A 23,018-nucleotide genomic window follows, 5' to 3' on the forward strand; every position below is an offset into this window, starting at 1 on the left:
AAAAGAACACACTGTATTGTAGTGAAGTAAAAGAAGACACGTAAAGGATGAGAAAACATCTAATTAAAGGTATTAGCTAGTAAAAGATTAGTAAAATACTAATTAGAGATTAGTTAGTGAAACCACTTCATAAATAAAAGAAAACAACTAACTACGTAGGCCACATAAACAAGAGTGTAAGGCAGGGGAGGCTAGTGGACGTAGAAATCGGAGGATGGCTCATTGTAATACATGGAATGAAATTAGGAATATTTGATACCATTACTCATTCCATTCCATGCATTACAATGAACCCACCCTTTAATTTCTACCTCCACCATCCTCCACTGGTGTAAGGTGATATGACAATTGAGTTGTGGCAAATGAGATACCACATTTTGAGTCCACAGCCAATAGGCCTAGTGTTTGTGAGTTTCGTCAAGTTCTAAACTAGAACTCTTGAATGGAAGAATGGTCTGAAATACGTCAGACATAATTGAAAGATTAGGGTTCGTTGACATTAGCCTACTTTTAAATGAATAATGTATGAGTGGTTCAAGGCTTATGCATTGCTCCCTGCCACTGTTGTGAAGATCAGTGCTGCGCTCTGCTGGTGATGAGGTCGGATCAGGCATGCATTAGGCATTTGTGTTGAGTTCAATTTACTGTGGCAGTTATTAGCCACTATGTATGAAGATGCTCAAGATACAATAAAACAATCATTTTACAAAAAAACATTACATTAATCTCCTCATTAGCAACCTCCTCCTTGAACCAATTTTATTTTCACAATAGATACATCCTATTGTGTTCGATTTCTGCATACTATACTGTTCTATTATGATGAATTTAATAATAGATATAATACATATAATTTTATTTAAGTCATCATATAGTAAGAGGTTTCTCACATCTCTGTGGTTTATTTAATATTGCAATCAAGCAAGCAACAAAAACTCATTTTCCCACAACGCATCACGGCACAACAAGCGGCAGTCTTTTGATTGGAGGCGGGACACGAAAGTTAGCAGTCGTTGTTGCTCAGAGACAGTTTGCGCGCTGTACTTTGCATGGATGTGACAGCTTGATCTCAGAATGTGTTATAGCTATCTAGCTATTGCTCCCACTACATTTTAATTCAATGTCATATTTTTCGGTAAGAAATGAAGAATAGAAAACAGAAAAGCCAAGTTGGAAGCAAAAGGAGGAAAGGTAAAAGCAAAGCTATAGTCAATCTCATTGCATTAGCTTGCTAAGCTGCCTGCCGCTGCAGTGTCAGTGTGTGTTGACATGGAGATGACTACTTGCTAACGAGCTTATCTTGTCAATGGCTTTTGCGTGTTGCTTGTTTAGCTAAAGTCTGAGTGCTTATTTCGTGATGTGTGCAACAGCACCAATTTCCTGTTTAGATACTCAGCCAGCCAAATAGAGATATTTGATGGCACTGTGAGTGCCCATGCCATGTCTCTGTATTCTGATGTATGCCAGTGGCACTGGGGTCGTTAGTCAGTGCCCAATCCCCTTGTGTCTGCGTTCTGATGATGTATGCCAAGTGTGTCTCTTCTGTTAATATGCATAGTACTTTATTTAGGCTATATATGCAATGCAGCCATTGTGATGTGCAACTGATAAGGCTTTGTTGTTTTGCAGTCCCGAGTGATGTGTCCCCCTCCACAAGCCTCCCTCCTCTTGTGGAGGGTCAGCTGCGATGCTTCCTACGAGTGACAGTAAGTCGAGTTTTATGGACCATCCCTAAGCCTCCCCCGGCGACTTTGGTCAGACTACGCTGGTGGGGAGAATCATCAGATGGGACCCATTTTCGACCACGAGACGGATCACAAACAGCACAGAAAACTGTCCAATCTACAACTCGCTTTCCCATTCGCTGTGGACCCAAGCAGTTCACATCCTACCTAACGGGTAACTTTTCTATTCAACAGAGATTGAGATTCATATTATTGGGTTAGGCAGGGCGTAGTGTACCATCATGTAAGCTAGCTCCATATGTATGATTTCAGTGCTTGGATCAGTTTACTGATTGTACAGTACTGGATTTCCTTATATACACACTACTGAGCAGAACCGAGCTGAGCTAAGCTTTACTGGGCTGACCTAGTGTTTACGCATCCATAGTTGATGGTACTGTAGTCTAACAGTGCTGGCATGGACAATATGAAAAGAAAAGATCAGAGTCAGCACAGTACGGTTTGGTTTCACCATGTAGTGTGTAAAGCCCTAAGTATTTTTCTTTCATTGACCTACAGACATGAGTTCACTGGTGCTGGAGGTTCTGACCAAGCCAGGCCATTTACCAATCGCACGTGCTCAGGTTGCTGGGATTTCTCGACTATCTCTGTCACACTCAATCAGTGGATTCTTCACTCTGGTGTCTCCAACATCTGAAAAGCTAGGAGAGTTACAGGTAGGAAACGATCACATTTGCTGTTAATCTGAAGTATACCATGGGTTATGCTTTAAACTCTTCTAGATGATTAGTGGTTCATTCAGGTAACACAGACTATTGTACTCCCTGAGGTGGTATTCGCTCTTTTATTATGAGACGACTAACTGATGAATGAAATTCATTCCAGGTGTTCTTACTTGGCACATTCATTCATAGATGAACCTTTTACACCTCTAGGTGTCGCTCGCTCTGGAGGCCCTGACTGAAACCTACGACAGCAGCAGCTCAGTTCCCACCACAGATATGAGCATCGACGCAGCTGTGTCTGCGCTTGGTTCTACTGCCAAGACATCCCAACAGAACGTTCTGGTGGTGCCGTCTCTGTCCAGACCGCTCTCTGTCAACAGTGGCAAGGAGTCGGTAGGGAATAGTTCCGCCAATACGCCCAGGTAGGACACAAGTTCAACACAGACCAACTTTATCTTTTGGAGTTTGTTGTTTTTTTGCAGTCTGTAAAGCATGCTGTTTGTTTGTGTTCTGTTTAATTATAATTTCAATGACTGATCTATTCAGTATGATCGAGTGTCATACAATAAATCAAAGTGATAATACTTTTCAGAGGGAAAGACCATTTGTACTTCCAAAATGCCCAGACGGAAAGAAGAGGTGCAGTGGAAGTTGAGAACCAGATGCCAATGTCCAGTAGATCTCAGCATGGGCAGGAAGCACATCACAGCCAGACCTCCAACAACCTCCTCTCAGGTTGTTCTACAGCATTAATGTTAATTTCAGTCATCATAACTTTATCTATCCCCCCAGGGGCAATTAAGAAGGCGATTAAACAGTTATGACATGGTTATATTGTAATGGTCTTATGTTTACTGTAGAGTTTCCATGTAAATATCTGTATTGTATAATTAGTAAATAATTGCTCTATCTTCTTCTCCATTCTCAGTTCTTTTAGAGCGTGGAAGTAAGCTTAGAAATGCCATGGTGGTCTCGGCCATGAAGTCTGACCTGGACTCTGAAGTGGCTCTGAAAGACACTCCCCTCCCTCTCCCCAAGGACAATATTGGAGCACTATCAATGTTAGCATCAAACTAAGATAAATTCCTCTCCCACTTAATGCATATGTCTGTTTATGCATAAGTATAATAAGAACTCCATGTGTGAATAATTATTTGTTTCTTTCTCAAGGTTACCCATGCTTCCCTGTGGGAAGTTGCTGCAGAACATTTTGCATGCTGACTCGGCTCTCCTGCAGTCTTCCCATCATGCCCCTGACTACCTGAGCCCAGACTTTGCTGCTGCTGACATTGAGAATAGGACTGTGGATCTGCTACTGGGCAGGTAACCTCATCCACGTTTTAATGTAGGGTAACAAAAGAACCGTGACCATTATTATACAGTATATTGGTTTATACTTATTGTGTGTTTTTTGTATTGCGCTCACGTAATGTGTAGGTGTACTGTTTTTATGTAGGTCTGACTGACTGACCGACCATAAGGTCCATTAAGATGTAAGTCCCTGTATTTGTGTTTGAAGGTGTTATTTTCCTTCTTCTTAGTTTGAACTGCTCTGCACTCCCTCTCTGGGACGGAGAGGGCTCTCCTCCAGAGTCTCTGTCGGGACACAACAGTGTGTGTGGAGACAGCGACCTCAATGATCCGCAGTACGACCAGAGCCTCCTGGAGAACCTGTTCTACAGAGCTCCTGTGAGTGATGTCTGCACCTAAGCTATTCCACCAGTACATTTATCAAGGGATAATTCACTTTCTGAATTGACTGAATTGAAATTGAAATTGACCCCAACCCTGATGTGATCTGGCTTTCAGATGTCTGACAGCGGTCCAAGTGACCTCATGGTGGATGAGGGGGGTGTGTCTCCAAAGAAGGCTCATAACAAAAAAAATACTGGGGATGAAGAACAGCTGAGGGATTCTGGTCCCAAGGAAAGTGCAGGGTCAGTTATCCCCTGTTCTGTAATTCGAGACACTATGAATTTGGTAGTAACCACACAGATGCATTACCTACAAAACTACTAAGGCTTTGAACCATCAACTGGTAGGCCTACTGTATCTCTGTCTTCTTACTGTACACTAAGTACAGTAAAACATAGACAGATCTGATTCAATAATGTACTCTTATTATTCAGCCTGGATTCAGAAGATAAGCAACCGTCGCTTGGGCTGAGTATGGATCAGCTGACCGTCCTGGGGGGTATCCGATTGGCCAGAGTGGTCATTCACTCTCTGATGGTCCCAACAGACAGCACCACCACTACGCCCAGAAAGATCTCTGGTAGAGGGAAACCACCTCGGCCCCTCTCCACCAAGAAATGGTAGGCAACATAATGACACCTCCTCAAGTCATCATAACCTATTTTCACCACACCTTTTGTTTTCGAAAAAGGTTTTACCTAGAGATAAAGGATTATTTTGTGGTTGTCCCTGCAGGAGAAGAACCCTTTTTGTGCCATGTACTGTAGAACCCCTCTGTGGGAAGGGTCTTTCTACAGGGCAAGCCAAATAACTATATTTATACTATTATCTATGCATAACTATATATTCTGAGAGTGTACTATTATAATACAGAACCCTAATATCCACTTGCATGTCTTGTATGTTTCCTCAGCTCCTACTTTGTGGAGTATCTCTTCCCTGTAGCTCTCAGTAGACATGATCACAACAAGGCAGCCGAGGTGATGAGAGTGGTCTCCAGTAAAGTCACAGGAGGAGGTAAGCTATTTCACGTGAGCATTGTCAGAGTGATGACAAGTTGTTTTATTCCAACAGGTTCTGAATGTGAATTACATGCTAAAGATGTCTATCTCTGCTGTGCTCTTCAGTGGTGAAGTTCCAGCACCGCTCTGTGTTTCCTGTACAGTTCAACAAGGCAACTATTGAGCAGTGGTGGGGGACAGACCTCACTTTTAACATCTACTCTAGAAAAAGCTCCCAGAAGAAAGTATGTAGACCATTCTATTTCACCGCAAAAATGTGCTGTATTCTGCTTTTTTTCTACTTTACCATGCGCCCAAAATATGTATGTGTACAGTAGCTGATATTATTAAGTGGTGCAGTTGCACCACTTTAAAAAATGATTTTTTTTTCTATCTACAAATATAGAGTAATGTATGCATCCATTGATTATACTCCAGGAAACACTCATCATTATGGCCTGTTTTGTGCTATAGCCTGTACCGATGGGCAAGGCAGTCTATCCCCTGTGCTCTCTGCTGAGGAGGGAGCAGCTGAGTCAGACCATCACCCTGCCTGTACAGAGTCTGGAGGGGACCGGAGAGAGCCAGGACATGGGCCCCCTAAAGGTGAGCCACTGGCCGGCCCAGACCCAGCACTCACTACATTTTTATTTGTTATGTATACATTGTATATATTTATTGTCTTTTTATTTTATATATTTTTTTAAAGAAATATACAAGTGTACTGTGAAGCTGTTCCATCCCTAATAAGAGGAAGAAAGGAAAGGAAAATAATCAATATTCAAGAGTGATATTATACTCTTATTAAACTGAATGCAGCGATGATAAACCTTTTTCTCTGTTTCCCAGGTGTCCCTTGAATTAGCTGCAGACAACAAAGACTTCTCCTCAACCAAATCAGCCAGGTCCGCTGTGTGTTCCAGAACACCCTCTCGACCCATGGCTGGTCCTCAAGGAGCAGCCAGTCCCTCCAGGGTGGACCACACTACTGCTAGAGCTAAGCCAACGGACGCAGGCAGGGAGGACACCTCGAGCGTTCCTGGTGGAGATTCCAGGAGGGATGGAGACAGGGTTAGGACTGTCCAAGTGGCCCTGCCAGGTCCCTCACCTCTCACCAGTGTCCAGACATCCCCACACAGACCTCAGCAGCGTCAGATGGAGGAGGACTATGAGGTTCTGCTGCATGCCCTGCTCATAGTGCCAGATGGGAAGGACTTTAACTGCGAACCCATGCAGTCTCCGAATATGTACCTGAACTGTAAGCTGTTTGGGTCGGATGAGACTGCGAGGTCGGTGATGAGCTGGGGCCAGGCAAACCCCTCGTTCAACTTTGTCCAGGTAGCTAGGAGTGTAGCACTTATTGTGTTGTAGCTTGGGGGAATTCATGTGTTCAACTATTCTATCTGCTTGTTGGATGTTAGCTATAATGTTATGTGTCCTGTGTTTTTACCATGTTTACTATCTTTCTGTATTTCTTTTTTTACATATGCTTTCTTTTTTTTCTTTTTCTTTTTCTTTTTTTCTTTTTCTTTTTTTCTTTTTTTTCCAGATTTTATCCCTTTTTCACCCAATTTGGTAGCCAATTGAACCCAACCTAGCATCCAATTATCCCCTGCCTATTGCATAGGATCCGCCGCACGACCCCGTGGCCGGCAGCCCCAGAGGAGGCAGACTAGCTGACTGGCTCCTCGAGCCCAGCACCGTTATTCCGGCACCCAGGGGGCGGTGTTGTGCGACGGATCCTTGTCTGGAAATACTCCTATTCATAGCTTTCAGTCACGTGGTTTCTTCCCTAGCAACCACCAACCTGACGGGCAAAAAGTATCATAGCAACATCGCTCAACATGGCTGCCTACTATTTAGACCACCTCACTCATGAAGAACTATCAAGATACACGACGGTGATAGGAGTGGAGGATTGACACCATTCAAATAGTGTTGGATTCCCTGTCTTCTACTCTATCCGGACACGTTGGAATTATTTTCCTAACCCCCGGAGAATCAAAGTTATTGACCTGCAAAGGGTGCCTCCTTGACCGGCTTTTCCCGTGAATAACACCGGTTATGGAGGTGGTACAAACATAAGTCTATTATTGCTAAATTCACCATCAGTATACGGTCATTTTGAGCCCTTAACCACCGAGCTGACACCCCGAGAAGATATACTTTTAATATGAAACTCGATCAACCGGGCGTTCACCGGCTGCTGGACGAAACTCCCAACTCCCGCTGTCAGCGAGGCGAGGGAATATTTATATCCGGGAATTCGCTCCTTGCTGTGTCCACGGTGATAGGAGTGGAGGATCGACTCCATTCAAATAGTGTTGGATTCCCTGTCTTCTACTCTATCCGGACACGTTGGAATTATTTTCCTAACCCCCGGAGAATCAAAGTTATTGACCTGCAAAGGGTGCCTCCTTGACCGGCTTTTCCCGTGAATAACACCGGTTATGGAGGTGGTACAAACATAAGACTATTATTGCTAAATTCACCATCAGTATACGGTCATTTTGAGCCCTTAACCACCGCGCTGACACCCCGAGAAGATATACTTTTAATATGAAACTCGATCAACCGGGCGTTCACCGGCTGCTGGACGAAACTCCCAACTCCCGCTGTCAGCGAGGCGAGGGAATATTTATATCCGGGAATTCGCTCCTTGCTGTGTCCACGGTGATAGGAGTGGAGGATCGACTCCATTCAAATAGTGTTGGATTCCCTGTCTTCTACTCTATCCGGACACGTTGGAATTATTATCCTAACCCACGGGAAATCAAAGTTATTAACCCGCAAAAAGTGGGTTTTGCCCGTGGGTTTTGCCCGCAAAAAGTGCCTTTTGCCCGTCAGGTGGGCGTTTCCACTATGCTGTGACGTCACATGAAAGCTATGAATACCGCCCTCGGGAGCGGCCGCCCAATATGCCGCTCCCCGTGTGTGCCCCGGCCATATCCGGATCTGGCGAGCTGGGATTCAATCCCAGTCCCCGGTGGGCAGCTTGCACTAGTGGCCAGTGCTTAGACCGCTACACCACCGCGGGGCTACATATGCTTTCTATCTTTGTTAAATACCTATACACTTTAGTGATGTATTTGACTACCACATGGGATGAATAAAGTCAAGTGAAGTGCTGTAGGTTGTCTACCTTGATAGGAATGCACCATTGTTATTGTTATTGTCGTTTTCATTGTTATTGCCTGTCCCTCAGGTGGCTCCGGTGGCCCTCACCTCCAGACTGCTGGAGAGGCTGAGGAACAATGTGATGGTGATTGAGGTTTGGCAGAGGGCAGGGAGGTCAGCGCAGGACCGCCTCCTTGGCCTGGTTAAACTACCCCTCCACCAGTTCTACATGTCCTTCAGGTGAGGATTATTTCAAATCTATGAGCTCTGCTTTTTAGGTGCTATACTCTACAGCACAGTGCTAGAGGAACACTGGCGCTGATATTCTTAGTTCATGTTGTCCTTTGTTTTTGTCCTCTTTCAACAACTGTGGTACACTCTGTCAACTCTGTAGTGTATTAGGGCTTTGTATTGGCAAGAACCCACGATACTATGTATCTTATTGCGGTACAAAACATATGGTATACCATGGTATATGGTACTGAAAATGTAACCTACTCCGCCTTGGTAGTCTGTACAGTATGTACACCGTACATTATAGATTGCTATAACTCAGGGAAGACATTGCACAGCGCTAGTAAGTATAGATGCATCGTTTATGGTAATGGTAGTAGTGTAGAGGTTTTTGGTTTCTTCTTAGTTGATATTGAATATTGAAGCACAGGAGAAAGGATCAATAGCTTTAAGCTTTTTATTAATATGATTACAATGAGATCAAGTCAATAGCAGTTGCAAGTGCTAGAGATATATCAAAATGGTGGTGATCTGAACATCTCAGATGAAACAGTGTTTTTTTAAACATAGACCCCCTCCCCCTAGGTCACACTGACCTTGGCACAAAGTGATGTGACTGGAACAGGGATTAGGCAACTGCGTCAGGGGAAATCTGGGAAAACACATAAACATTCCCTCACACCCAGTTTTCCAAGAATTTAACAGTTCTGGCACAAACCGATTGTACATTCTGTTGTTCATAACAAGTTTTTCCCCAATCACACAGGGGCTCTGATTAACCCCTAGAAGACAACTTTCCACGACAGTGGTTATTCCAAAATAAATGTTTGTCTTTGTTTTTTTCAGAGACCCCAAGATTGCCCACCTTCTTCTCCAGGCCCAGTACCCTGTTTTAGGGGTGGACAGCTTCATGCCCGTCATGGATGTGTTTTCAGGCAGTTGCAAGGGCAACCTTCGGGTCCTTTTAGCCATGGGCCTATCAGGGCAGATCGTAGCTCTTCAGCGTATGAGGGATGAAGAACTTGGCTCTCTGTCTCATCCTCCAAGACCAGTCCATCTGCTGGATCACAGACCACATGCAGAAACAACGGTCATTGTTATTCATCTGTTTCAATTTAAATGGGTTTCAAGAACATTTATTTAAGGGATCGTTCACTCTCAAGTCATATTTGTGTAAGTTTCCACGTACCTTGACTCCAGCTGATCCACCAAGTCGCTTTTATGTCCTGCTTACTTAGCAACTTGCGGCTTCCACCAGCAAGCAATTTATAATTTCAATGGAAGTGGATGGGGTCCAATTTCCTGTCTCCATTTTAGATTGACATATCCCTTTAGGTAGCGATATCATTATAATTTTGCTGTAAAACCATTGGGCTTTTTATTTCTGTAAGATATTGTTTAACTGCTCAATATCCAACATGCAGTTCCAGAGGTTCTTATCTGAGCTTATTCCTGCTACTCCCCACCTCCCCAGGTGAAGACTGCTCCTGAGGAGGCTATGAGAGAGCACATGTTTGTGGTGAGGGTGGAAAGAGTGAAGGGGCTGACACCACTGCAGTCCACTGTTTGGGGAGAGGCTGACTGTTATGTCCAATACAGCTTCCCAACTCAGGGAGAGGATCCTGACCCGACTCCAGACCACAGCTTCATAGAGAGCAGTAAGCAAATCACTTGAAAATGTCAAATTAAAATACATTTAAAATGTAGATGGTTATTATTTCATTTGGTGGCAGTCTATAAGTGTACACCCGTTTGGTACACTTAGGTACACAAGGTTGACCCCTTTGTTGTGTGTTAATTCCCCTTTCTCCATAGACGTGAATCTGAAACAGTTCCGTACTGCAACCACTCTGTGTGTCCCTGACCCTGTGTTGGGGCACAGTGAGACCCACGTGCTCCTAGCTCCTTTGGGGGTTCCAGTTCAGAGACTGCTCCTAAACTCCTTCTCCAGCCAGGGCCTAGCCAACGGAGGAGGCATCCAGTTTGAAGTGTGGTGCAGGTGAGCATGCAGAGTCTCCCCCTGACCACTAGGGGGCAGGAAATATGAAACATTCATTCCATTTAAAAAAAAACTCTAGGTTTTACTCAGCAATATAGAAATACTTTTCATCATATTTAAGGCTCTTCTCAGACACTTGAAAAATACACATTAAATCAGACGTAATATGTGTAATATATAATATGTTGTACATTTGCAGGTATTATTACCCAAATGTTCGAGATCAGCTGGTGGCCAAAGGGGTGCTGCCTTTGTCCAAGCTGTGTGCCATGGTGACCATGCAGAGACAGCAGCCAACAGAGGCTCAGGTCTTCTCCCTCCCTCTGGTTCCCAGGGCTGACAGCCCTGCTGGACACCAACCTCAACCCTCAGGTAACACACTCAGACCAGACTTGAGTTCAAATAGTATTTTGAAATCATCCGTGCTTGATCGAGTTAGCGTGCCGTCATGAAACCAATAGATGGTCTTAAAAGTTCATAGCCCGCCCATCTGGCACTGCAGGCAGCCTGGAAATAATTTCCAACTACTCTTCAACCCAGGCTCACAGAAGACAAACAAAAAGCCTGTGTTACTAAGTCTAGACACCTTTCAGTCATTGTGACAGATATGAGATGATCTATATATAGTATGCATCCTCTCTTTCAGGATTGCTTGATGTGTATGTGGAGTACAAACACCGACCACTGAGATCTGAGGGTGTGAGAGGCGGAGCTGTTGCCTCCCGGGTGGTGACACTGGTAGTTCAGGTACACAGAGCGGCAGGGCTACAGGCAGCAGCCAGGTAAGTCCCTCCTTCCTAATTGAAAGTATTTCAAATACTACTGTACTTGTCGATCCAGGTCGGGCCGTGAATGCCCTTGACAGCCTTTACACTCACTCTGTCATTTCTCTCCGTGGTTTCTCTCTCCCTCTCACACACAGGGCTCTGTCAGAACACGATGGGACGTTCCAGTACTACGCCGACGTGGGGCTGAACACGTACGTGACCGCTCAACTCTCCTTCTTCCCCGAGAGAGAGAGACGGAGCACCCGCGTGGCAGCCAGGACCTTCTGCCCAGAGTTCGACCACCACACAGAGTTCCCCTGTGAGCTGCAGGTCCAGAGGGGAGGGGGTGGGGGAGAGAGCCACAGCCTGGCTGAGACCCTGCAGGAGGCTGCTGCCGTCTTCACTGTCTGGAACAGAGACAGTCGTAGAGGTGAGGGATCTACTACCATCATAACACTACAGAGCCCAACTGAACTGAGCTGAGCTGAGCTGTACGGTGCTTGCCTGGTTACGCATCCACCATATTTGCTGCTGGAAAGGACGATGTGAAAAGGAAATATCAGAGCCAGCACAATGTGGTTTGCAATGGCCCTGTAGTGTGTGAAGCCCTTAACTTAAAAAGGACTAATAGATGGACACTAATAGATGGACATAGATGGACACTATAATACATATTTTAGTCCCAGGTCATGCATGGCTCCTATCTGTTTGAGAGAAGCGGTTCAAAGCCTGTATGTTTTTATTACCGTAGTGATGGACAGCCCAAGGTCAAAGGACACTCTGATGGGCACTGTGAGAATTCCGCTCGCTGATCTCATCCATAAAAGAACAGGTATGCTACATAATTGTCTTCCAGTGCTGATATTATTGGTTGTTAATATATGTACTTTCATTAACTCCACAAGTTCAGACACAAATAGCAGACTCAACTGCAAAGCCTAGAATCAATACTAGACATTGACAGCTCTTATGCCTGTGTACTATACCCCAAATAAACCTATACATGCAGGATTGAATATGCTGGGAAGGTTTTTTTTTGTCTTTACCCCAACCTCTACTTATTCCCAGGGATCGGTGGCTGGTTCGGACTATCTGTACCTCAGGACCTGGAATCCTCCCATGGCCCTCACGTCTTAGTGGGTGGCCTGGAGATCTCCATCAACTTTGCCCACCATACGGACAGGGAGAGGGTCATCACGGCTGCCCGGGGCCTGGGCTGGGAGGCGGGCCAGGGGGAGGTGGAAGATAAGGAACCGGAGGAGGGAGAGGCGTGGGCAGAGAGTACAGCGAGGACCCTGTCACTGAGCATATCCATGCCCAGAGCGTGGCTGCCTGTCCACAGCCTCCTCCTGCCCGGCCACGATGAGCTCCAGCGCTCCACCTACTGCTACGTCAGGTACAAGCTGTACGACAGAGAGGCCGCCTGCTCCCAGCTCAGACATCCCTCTGTAGAGGAGGTGGAGGAGGGCCTGGCCACCGTGGCCTTCCAGTGCACTAGGACCATGGAGCTGAGGAGCAGTCAGCCCCTGAGGTGGTACCTGAGGGAGGAAAGACTAGAGGTGCAGGTGTGGGTGGCCTTCGGGAAGGACAGGAGACCCCGGCCCCGCGACACGGACCGCCTGGTGGGCTCCGCCTTTGTGGACCTGTCATCCCTCGCTAGGAAGACAAGGCACAAGCTGTCTCTCAGTGGTACGCAGTGGGAATGAGAATCGTTAATATCAGAAGATGACTCACTCTAGTAATTGGACTCTAGTAATTGTGGCTCAGTTGGTCGAGCAAAACATGGGCGACATGAGGTTGTAGGTTTGATTCACTGCCGAGATCGAAAGTGTATGCGCTCAGTGTACTGTTAGTCGCTATGGATAAAAGTGTCCGCTCAATGGCGTATTTGATCTACCAATTACAGCCCTTTCAGCGGTGCATTGTGGGATGGTCATCACTTGTCTTTTGTTTCTATAGGAGTGTACCCTCTATTCCGACGCTCCGCCGCCAACCTGAGTGGAGCTGCCCTGAGGGTTCACATCACCATGACCTCCGACCCCAGGTCACTCCGTGAAGAGCCCACACCTGGGGGAGACGGCCAGAGCCAAGACGACTGTGACAGCCAGGGGGCACGGTCACCAGGAGAGGAGGAGGAGGAGGAGGAGGAGAAGGAAGTGGAGGGAGATCCTTCATCCACAGCTGTGTCCAGACAGTCACACACACAAAGCAGACACCAGACCAAATCCTCTGTGAGTGGCGCAGCAGAGCTTTGGGATTTGCAGCACTCTGAGTTCAACCTGGAGAACACATTCTCTGTGACCATCGCTGTAGATCGAGCCATGCACCTTAGTCTGAAAGGTAAGCTGGTGGTGGTCAATCTTTTTGTTTTAATTTTTTTGGGTAATTGAGTGAATATTGAAATTGAATTGACCCCAACCTGTGTGTGTGTGTGTGTGTGTGTGTGTGTGTGTGTGTGTGTGTGTGTGTGTGTGCATGCGCACGTGCCAGGCTGTCCCCTGGTTGAGCGCAGTGGTGGGACGCCCTGTTGCTGTGTGTCCTACGTCACGGCAGACTCTACTGAGCCAGTCATCACAGCTCTCATACCAGACAGTAACTGTCCTGTGTGGGACCACCAGCAGGAGTGCAGGTAGACCACCCAAAGCTCAGCTCCAAAAAATCTGTTTAGAAAGGAGAGATTGACCGTGTCATATTTTGAATTGCGGACCGTAGCTATGTGAAGTTCCATTCATAGAGTGTTGAAAATGTCATAGATTGTTGTTAGATATGATTTTAAAAAAAGATAATTGTTTTAAACATCACAGGCTGTCAAATCAGCTTCTGGTGGATCCTCAACAGTCCCTGGTGTTCAAAGTCTGGCATAAAGGAGGTACAGTAATGTGCTTAATTTCACACTCAATGACACTGTCCAGACTAGCTTGTGTTATTGTCTGCTATTGTATGAGTGTTTTTGTGTCATGGTAGCCGAGGTGGTGACTGAATTTCCCTTTGAAAGTATTGAAATGAATATCTCCTGTTATCTTTGTTTTTGTAGATATGGAGTGTGAGATTGGGTCCTGTGTTTTGTCTTTGCAGATATGGAGCGTGTGATTGGCTTTGCCTCTGTGGACCTGTGTCCCCTACTGTCAGGGTTTCAGTCCGTGTGTGGCTGGTACAACATCACTGACTTCAGTGGGCAGTGCCAGGGCCAGCTCAAAGTGTCCATCTGTCCTCTGAAGGGGGTCCAGGAGCTCCGGGGGCAGCGGCAGGCTGTGAATAAAGACGTCTCCAAAGACTCTTCTGTGAGTAGACCGTCCCATTTCACTTAGTTGGTAGGGCTGTGACCGTCATGGACTTTTAACTAACTAATGAACACATCCAATGTTTTTAAGAAAATATATTTATTGATTCCACAGAATGCAAGAACATCAGGCATGACATGAAGTGCACATATATTTAACAAGAGAGCCAGCCATATGCGCATAGAATAGAAATATAGCTTCTTAATAAGTAGTCTACGCAAATAAAGTAACAACAGGCAGCTGCTGCTTGATAAAAAGGAAAATTACAAACACAAAAGACACACTAAGCCTACCATAGTCAGTGGAAATTATACTTTTATACTTACTACTGTTATACTCATGCTATTTAATAGCAAAATAGGTGAACTATAAGAACTTTGTTCAGTCTATTGTTAGGCCTCTTCCTATAATTCTGTGCCAGGAACACAAGCATTTATGTTGTCCGCCTTGAGGCAAGACCGGTCAGGGGTAACAATGTTCAGTGATGTATTCATAAACCCTTCGTAAAGCCTATACAGTAGATGCTTCATAAATCATTCATACTATAATACATGAAGGGTGTTATTACAGATCCTGACTTGTGGCACTTATGTTTATGCAGCATGACTTTTGCATAATAATGATTATATATGTATTATATAATAATGATTATATAGTATATCCAGTGTTTCCCCTACCATTGCCTTGGGGGGTCGGGCCGCCCTCCCAACGGAACCCCCCGCCCCCCCAAGAAAGAGGAATTATTACTGACGGAGACACCAAACAAGCAGGCTAAAATATCTGCGTTTTTTAAACGCACCCAACCCGAATCTGGCGTGTGGCAAGCCCATAGGCTCGTTGGTAACATTAGTCCCCCAGTAGTCTCGCATAGCCAGACCTATCTCCACACTTCGCACTGTGCCAGCGCTGGAGAATAATACAAGATTTTGCGCAAGTGTGCGCGCGAGACGCGAGAGTTTTTGCAAGTAAGCAAGTAAGCAAGTTGAAACGTTAGCAAATATAATTGCTGAGTGTTCTGACAGAGAAAGTTGGTTAAAATTGGTCGTTATTATCGTGACTAGAAAGTGTGTGACTATAGTTCCATAGTGTAAATAGTGTCAAAGAACTAGCAAGCTAGCTAGCTCAGAGGTGATGAGATGAGCTAGTCTGCTGCACACTTGCCAGCTAAAGAGCTAACTGGAGGCACTTTATTATTTTACTTAAAGTAGATATACTATCTTTCTTATTCTGCTAGAGTTGGGCTTCATGGTAATACCATAATGGCATATTTACAGTACGGTACATGTACAGTGGATTGAAGCATTGGAAATGTCAGTTTTTTATAGTTGGACATACGAATTTTTTTCAGGTGAGAGAGTAAAGTCAAAATGACATTATCTGACTGGATTGCCCACAGCAATCCAATATTCAATTATAATTATGTTATAAATTGATATGGATCAATTTATGCCTCTTATTAGATTAGAAATACTCTGGTAGTTATGTTTGCCTTTTGGTTGACAGCAAAAGAGGGAGAGAGGAGGATAGAGAGGGAGAGAAGGAGAGAGAGCAGGATGGAGTCAGCACACCAGAGAGAGAGAGAGCAAGAACCAGGTGAGAAAGTGGACAGGTAGTCAAGACCACATAAGTAAGTAGCCTTGAGAACCGATGGTTCTGGAGCCTAATGGCCCATAGGGCAGGAGCCTATCTCCTGTTTCCGTAGCGTGAGGCGGCTTAATTTACAAGTACACCCCCTGGACATGACGCTGGTATGTCGCAGGGTCCATGCCACCCCAATTCCAATTCAATGCCAATTCCAATTCCACGGTCCATGCCACCCCCCCAAGGCAGCAAACCTAGGGGAAACACTGATATATATATATATATATATATATATATATATATATATATATATATATATAATGATAAAGCATCTATATGGGCTTTATAAAGGCTTTATGGAAGCTTCTTAATTAAGCTAATTAAGCTCCTTTAAAGTTGTAATTTGTTTTCGAATTGAAAAGTGTTGAACAGTGTTTTGTGACCAGTGTTTGTTTTATTGGCAGGCTCTATTCCAAGCCCTCCCTCTGTGCTATCATACGTCATCCATGTACAGTAGCTTCCCCTCTCATATCAGCCGCTACACAGAGCAGAAGATCAACATCTCACCTGACCAGCTGGAAGGGCTGCTAGCTGAGAGGTAGTTCACCTCTCTGGCATCAGTTTTCTAAGGTTTTTTTTGTTGTTTATTTTATTTTCGTAAATGTCATTCAGTTGCATTAAATGTGCCATATATTCATTCATTAATTCATGTATTTGTTAATTTTTAATTTTAACCTATAGTTATGTAGGAGAATAAGTTATTGTGTACAATGGTGGCCTGATGTACTGAAATCAAATGTGTGACATGTTTCCCTTCTCAGGGCCAGTGATAGTGACCGTCATGATGAACACATGGACAATGTCCGGCTGTACCACCAAAGTCTGCAGGAGGGGGGAGCCGTCCGACCCACCAGTGCAGTGGCGGGGGGTGACGCCTCCAGCTCAATTCTGTTCTCAGCTCTCAGGTACTATCAGGACATCAGTACAACAAATCACCAGTACAACTGACACTCAATCTTAGTGCAGTAGGGGCAAGATTGTGTTGTTATAATGTTAAAATCGAGACCAAACATACTGTACACACACTCTGCATCAGTGTTGTCATGAGTGTTATATTTTTGTCACATTTCTTTAGTACTGAGATAGTGAGAAGGAGATCAGTATCAGAAAGCTAGTGAGCCCGATTCTAACCTATATCGACACGCAGCCATATGCACACTCATCACCACACCACCTGATGCCACAATTAAATCTTGTTTTCAGTCAGGAATGTGAATGGTTTGTGTCTTTTTTTTCCCAGGAAAAACCTTAGTGAGTTGGACGACATCCAGAGGTACTTCAGCCGTAAGCTGTCCACTCCCACTTTCCCGCCTCTGAGTGAGCAAGGCCGGCGTTCCAGACTGGACGAGCACAAGGACTCAGACACAGACTCCTCAGCTCAGCTCCTCCTCAAGTCACACAGGCTGGTCGGGGAGGTCAACAACCTCATCGGTGGTGGGTGTAGCTGCTCTCACTGCTCAATTCCAAACTCACTGTGAAGTGCGATAGTGATCCATTTAAGACCAGAAGAGTTCAAGTAGTTTTTTCAAAATCATTATTCTTAGTTTTATTCATCATTGTCATTATTATTATTAGTCCCTGATCTGTTAACCTTTCAACCAATGGTTGTATGCTGCTTTTCGAGAGAGAGATTTCTGGGGTGCTCAGAAAAGATACAATTGTGAACCCACTACTCAATATTATCCCATAAAATGCATGTCATATCTCAGAATAGATTGGGCTTCCCAAACATAATCTATTTGCTGTGACCGACCATTTTTTTAAACCTTTTTTTTTTTTAGAGATTTGCTGTATTATACAAAGGTCTATCTATTGCTGCAGTGAAAGGGGTGGAGTGTAACTCTGTGATGTTGCTCTTGTTTTCGCTGTAACTCCCTGAGAGCCCTAACCCTCCCTGAGAGAGGTGTGCACGCTCCCCTCAGTCAGAGGGGTTAAGGCACATGAACACATTTCCCCCATTTGCTATTATTCCCCTTTAAGCCATGTTCTTTTCTGGCAGACTTTATAGGCTTTCATATTGTGGAGAGTTGTTTTGTTTTCTGAATAGGGGTAGAGGTTTGTTCTGATACAGCTCAGTGGCCTTGCGGTTAGAGTGTCTTCCCTGTGATTGGGAGGTTGTGAGTTCAATCCCTTGCTGAGTCATACCAAAGACTATAAAAATGGTACCTGATGCCTCCCTGCTTGGCACTCAGCATTAAGGGTTGGATTGGGGGTAAGACCCTGCGACATACCAGCGTCATGTCCAGGAGGTGTACTTGTACATCAAGCTGTCTCACGCTACGGAAACAGGCGATAGGATCCTGCCCTATGGGCCATTAGGCTCGAGAACCCTCAGTTCTCAAGGCTACTTACTTCTGATACAGTAAACTTCACAGAACACATTGTTATCACATTATTTTACAGTATGCAACCCAACCCATCCCTATCCCCTCTCCCCAGGTCGACAACAACATCACATGGAGACAATATCTTCAAACCCCCAGAGCAGCTCAACATCTCCCTCCATTGCAGATGACCACCGTCTTCTCAGGGATTCTGGAATACCCCCTGAGAGTTTTTCATGTTCCCACAAAGTATCCAACTCCCCCCAGGTGACTGTGTCTCCTCTCCCCTCACCCATACCAAGGATGTCTGAGGTACACACAGATTCCCCGGGGGGAAAAGAGATGGACAACGAAGAGGACCCTGTGTCTGAGGATGAAGTAGGAAGACGTCGCAAAGAGGATGATGTTGATGAGGATGAAGAAGAAGAGGAGGAGGAGGAGGATGATGACGAAGATTACGAGGAGACAGTGGTTGAGCCCAGGCCTCTAAACGAGGTCACGTGTTTAACTGACAGAACTAGTCCCTGGACTAGCTTATTGTCAGACCCTGACCTGGGCTCACTGGAGAGTCTGGAGGCACCAGAGGAGCAGCCTACCCGAGACTGTGTCTCCCATCACCCCAGCCTGACCCTGGGGGAGGGGGAGGGGGAGGGGGAGAAGGGGGCTAGCACACCAACTGACACCCTGCAGCATTGGAGCTCTGGTGAACCTCATGGCAGCGCCATAGAGGGTGAAGAACATGCTCACTCTGACCACTCTGGATCAGGGATGGACTCGGAGGAAGACTCAGAGGAAGACTGTGAGAGGACGCTCCAAGATCCCGACCAGGAGGCACCAAGACAGGAGCCCACCACTGCTCGACTGTGTGAAGAAGAGCCCTCATTGTGGACCGAAGAGACGGATCCTGTGGACAGAGCTACTCATTCAGAAGATGAGACTCCTCCTGGGTCGTCACATGGCGAACTGTATCCTTTCATTGTCTGTGGCGGTGTTCTTTTGCCTTTCCCAGTTTTTTCTCACCTGGTTCGCCAAAACAAGTTCTCATTGATGCAGTACTCGTATGACTTTGTGATCAAATCAATCCAGTGGTCATATGGTACAAATATTCATTTTATGTATAATATATATACTTCATTTATCTATGCATAAGTAGTACCTTGTAGGCTTGATTCTCCCATCTTCCATAACTGTCTGTGTCCAGCTCTGACCCGGTGGAGATCCCCAATTTCTTCCTCCCATCTCACCACCTGGAGGCCTCCATGAGAGCCATACGAATAGCACCTGTCTTCTCCCTTGCCTCCTCTCAGCCTGTGAGTACCACTCCTCTCACCGCCTCAGTCTCCCTTCTCGCTCCTGCTTCTGGGGTAGTTTGACAGGCTAGAAGGTTTATGGAAGTATGAACAGTTGGAACTGAGACTGTCACAAAAAAATAAAACTTCCTACTTCTAGCACGACGACTGCCAGGTCTGACCATAGATGACTTTTTTCCTGCTATAACTGGTGGATAGATGATTCGCTTACTTAGTCAAATGTATTTGTTGTAAGTCGCTTTGGATAAAAGCGTCTGCTAAATGCCAGAAAAGTAACTGTAAATGTAACACACATCAATGTAGAGGGTATAACAGAATTCTTAGACTTAATTTGAACCATTAGAGAATAAAACTCTTTCCATCTCTTTGCAAGTAATATTGTTTATTATATTGACTCATTCTGTTTATCAGGCACTAAAGTTAAGCATGCAGAGTGCTGACTAATAAGGTGACATTGCTGTTGAATTTCAGCTGTGGTCCAAGCCAGGTCCAGGGCAATGCTAAAAGAGGACATCTTATTAGTAGGCCAGGATGTTCTATGTACCATTTCACTTACAGCTTGGCTGGAGGCTTGTTGTTTTGTTGAGTCAATGCAGGCCTATTAGGTCCATCACCCACAGAGTTATAATTCTCATTCTAGTATTCTAATTACTTACATCAGAGTGTGACCCAATGACCCATGCTGTATATGGCTCTGCCTTACAGTACATAACCTACCTGTTGTGTAACTAAAGGTCTTAGGTGTTTTGACTGTGAAAGGAACTTTAACCCTTTAACCTAGTGTCCTAAGATTGACTCACATGGTTTGAATTGCTGTTGAGAAGGGAGAAAATAACCTGAAGGTATGTTCCACTGTGAAACTAGAACCCTTTTCCTAACCAACACATGTACTTCTCAATGTGTTGGCTTCTCACTAAGGAGTGACTTACCCAGCTTGTATCTCTGGTAGATGCAGGCCTATTATTTTCTATTAATCAGATTTTATTGTCTTTGTCATTTCCATTTGGGACAGCCACATTATCAATAAATTCGTTTTTTTACTTTTGCCAATATGCCACTGGATAGCTAAGTGTCATGGAGTTGTTTTTCGAAAAATAATAATAACAACCAACAAGGAACCTGGGGGGTATTCCATCAGCGTTGCTAAAGGAAAATCCAGTCTTATTTTTGATAGGTCTCGTGAGATTTATCTAAATGAGGCTGGATTTTAAAAAATAAATCTTGCAGGATTTATCAAAATAAGCCTGGATTTTCCTTTAGCGACGTTGATGGATTACCCCCCTGCCTCGTCATTCAGTTGTACAGAGTGTGGAGATGGGGAGGTATTCCTGCGTCAGACCGACTGGCATACCTGTATCCAGTTTCAAATAAGGGGTGGTGTAAGGCGATCAACTTCTCCAGTATCGATTTAATTGAGTCGTCACTTACAAGCGAGTTCGTTTAATCTCAACGAGACGTTCTTGATATCACTTCTTAAGATGATATGATCCAATCAAATATTAGGCACCACTACTGAACTGTTCATTAAGATAATATTTATTCAAGCACATCAGCAAGCAATAATAGTTCATTTCCATGGAAAAGAGTCTTTTCTAGTTTCACCTCTGCAGGCCTATCTCAGCTAGCCGTCAACAAGTTAACTGCAGTGGCTCCACTAAAACAAGAGTCCCTCTCACCTCCGCACATAGTCCTTTATACAATTCATTAAACATTTTGGGCTGGGTGATGCCCCCCCCCCCCTCTATCTGGTAGTTTTCCAAGTGTCAGCACAAATCCGTTGCAGCTGCAGAAAGTCTTCTCGTTAGCATTGGCCTTCAATTCTTCTCCTGTGTGGGTGCGAGAGTGTATGTATGTTATCAGCTTGAGTGTCCTGCTAGCGTCTCGTTCCCATGGTGATATCGTACTTTGTATGAGCAGAGCATTGTGTCAGTGTCCTTATCAGAATGTCTTGTTATCAGAATGTCTTGTGAAAACACAACTTATTGAAGTTACACAGTAATATTAGGATTCGATTTACAAGTTAGAAGAATAGACTTATCATTAATCATTAGTTATGAAAGTACAGAAAAATAGAATATTATAACAGCAGGTGTAAAATGGTTGTTAGCACATAGGTACAAATAAGTAATTTACAGGCAGTTTGAATCATAAAACGTTCTTTTAGTCAGGAGCTTGTATTTCTTCTTGTCGCTCAAAAACAGAACCTCTCTTTTGGCTTTGCGTGACCTTCCTATTGTTCTCAACTGACCGCATTCACATATTATTTAAATGAGCACATAGTACATGATTTATCACTTCTAGTTATTTTAATACAAATTCCCAACAGTGGGGAGATGCAGTTGTTTATCACGCATTGGGCTCCTTGTCAAGGAAACTGGTTCCAGCTAGCTAGGCCTGGTCATTCTCCAGGCTAATCTCTTTAGTTAGCTATACACAAACATCTGACTCACCTTTTCAGAGCTCAGTGTGATTGATCACATATTGACCAAAGTGTGGTATAGAGACATGAGTCATGTAGACAAACATTTCAGCTTATTTTTGTTTATTTTGTTGAATTTATTTGTTTTAAGTGTAAATATGAGTGTTATAGTTTTATGTGGCAGACATCTGTGCATTTCCATTGGCATGTGTTTGATCTTCCAGTGGTCAGTGTTTTAAAAGGAATCTCTATTATTTTCACCTTAGTTTAAATAGGCCTACAGTTTCCGATTTTTATTTGTGCAATCCTGAAAACTGAGCTATTCTTAGTTCTCAGTGCTAAATAGGGATATATGTTTTTCTCTTCCGAAACAGAGTTCTGTCAAGCATGAGATTCCTTATCGGCGAGCTCGACCGAGGCCCAGCATACCACCATCGTCCATGAAGAAGGAAGCGACCAAGAGAATAGCAAAGATATTTGCATCTCATTTTAACGAGGAACATTAGCACTTTCTCTGATAGCTATTTGATGTTAATGTATGTCATGCTGTACATAATGTTGTCTTGTCTGTTTATGAATGATCAGATGTTAATTGCATAAGGCTTGTATAATATTGCAATAGCTCATGTGTAATGGTAATTATGTTTATAATATGCACATTTCAAATATTTTTTGATAAATAAAAGTTTTATGAGTTATTTAAATGATGACCATATTAGTCTGTAATTATTAAGACATCTGCCAATGTTGTGAAAATCAGTGTCAAATACTGTAGGAAATTGTATAAACAGTGACCTGCTTTTTCCAAAACTGTCTAAAC

General features: G+C 44.3%; 1 protein-coding gene across 1 annotated transcript; it reads left to right on the forward strand.

The window, feature by feature from the left end:
• Positions 1 to 1,142: 1,142 nt before the first annotated feature.
• Positions 1,143 to 22,953, forward strand: c2cd3 (C2 domain containing 3 centriole elongation regulator; the record flags this gene model as incomplete). Its single annotated transcript, XM_080527300.1, has 33 exons — positions 1,143 to 1,191; positions 1,630 to 1,899; positions 2,244 to 2,401; positions 2,621 to 2,832; positions 3,003 to 3,145; positions 3,339 to 3,471; positions 3,581 to 3,733; positions 3,952 to 4,099; positions 4,220 to 4,347; positions 4,540 to 4,725; positions 5,019 to 5,122; positions 5,233 to 5,351; positions 5,581 to 5,712; positions 5,956 to 6,444; positions 8,312 to 8,463; positions 9,304 to 9,547; positions 9,932 to 10,115; positions 10,273 to 10,456; positions 10,656 to 10,828; positions 11,103 to 11,238; positions 11,379 to 11,653; positions 11,975 to 12,055; positions 12,292 to 12,912; positions 13,183 to 13,563; positions 13,714 to 13,852; positions 14,028 to 14,092; positions 14,299 to 14,504; positions 16,550 to 16,683; positions 16,907 to 17,050; positions 17,386 to 17,579; positions 18,585 to 19,434; positions 19,671 to 19,779; positions 22,573 to 22,953. The coding sequence occupies 33 exons, from the start codon at positions 1,143 to 1,145 to the stop codon at positions 22,702 to 22,704; spliced, it is 6,828 nt and encodes a 2,275-aa protein (XP_080383426.1). The 3' UTR covers positions 22,705 to 22,953.
• Positions 22,954 to 23,018: the final 65 nt, after the last annotated feature.

The sequence above is a fragment of the Nansenia antarctica genome, assembly GCF_963989245.1.
Source record: "Nansenia antarctica genome assembly, chromosome: 3".
NCBI classification, from domain to species: Eukaryota; Metazoa; Chordata; class Actinopteri; order Argentiniformes; family Microstomatidae; genus Nansenia; species Nansenia antarctica.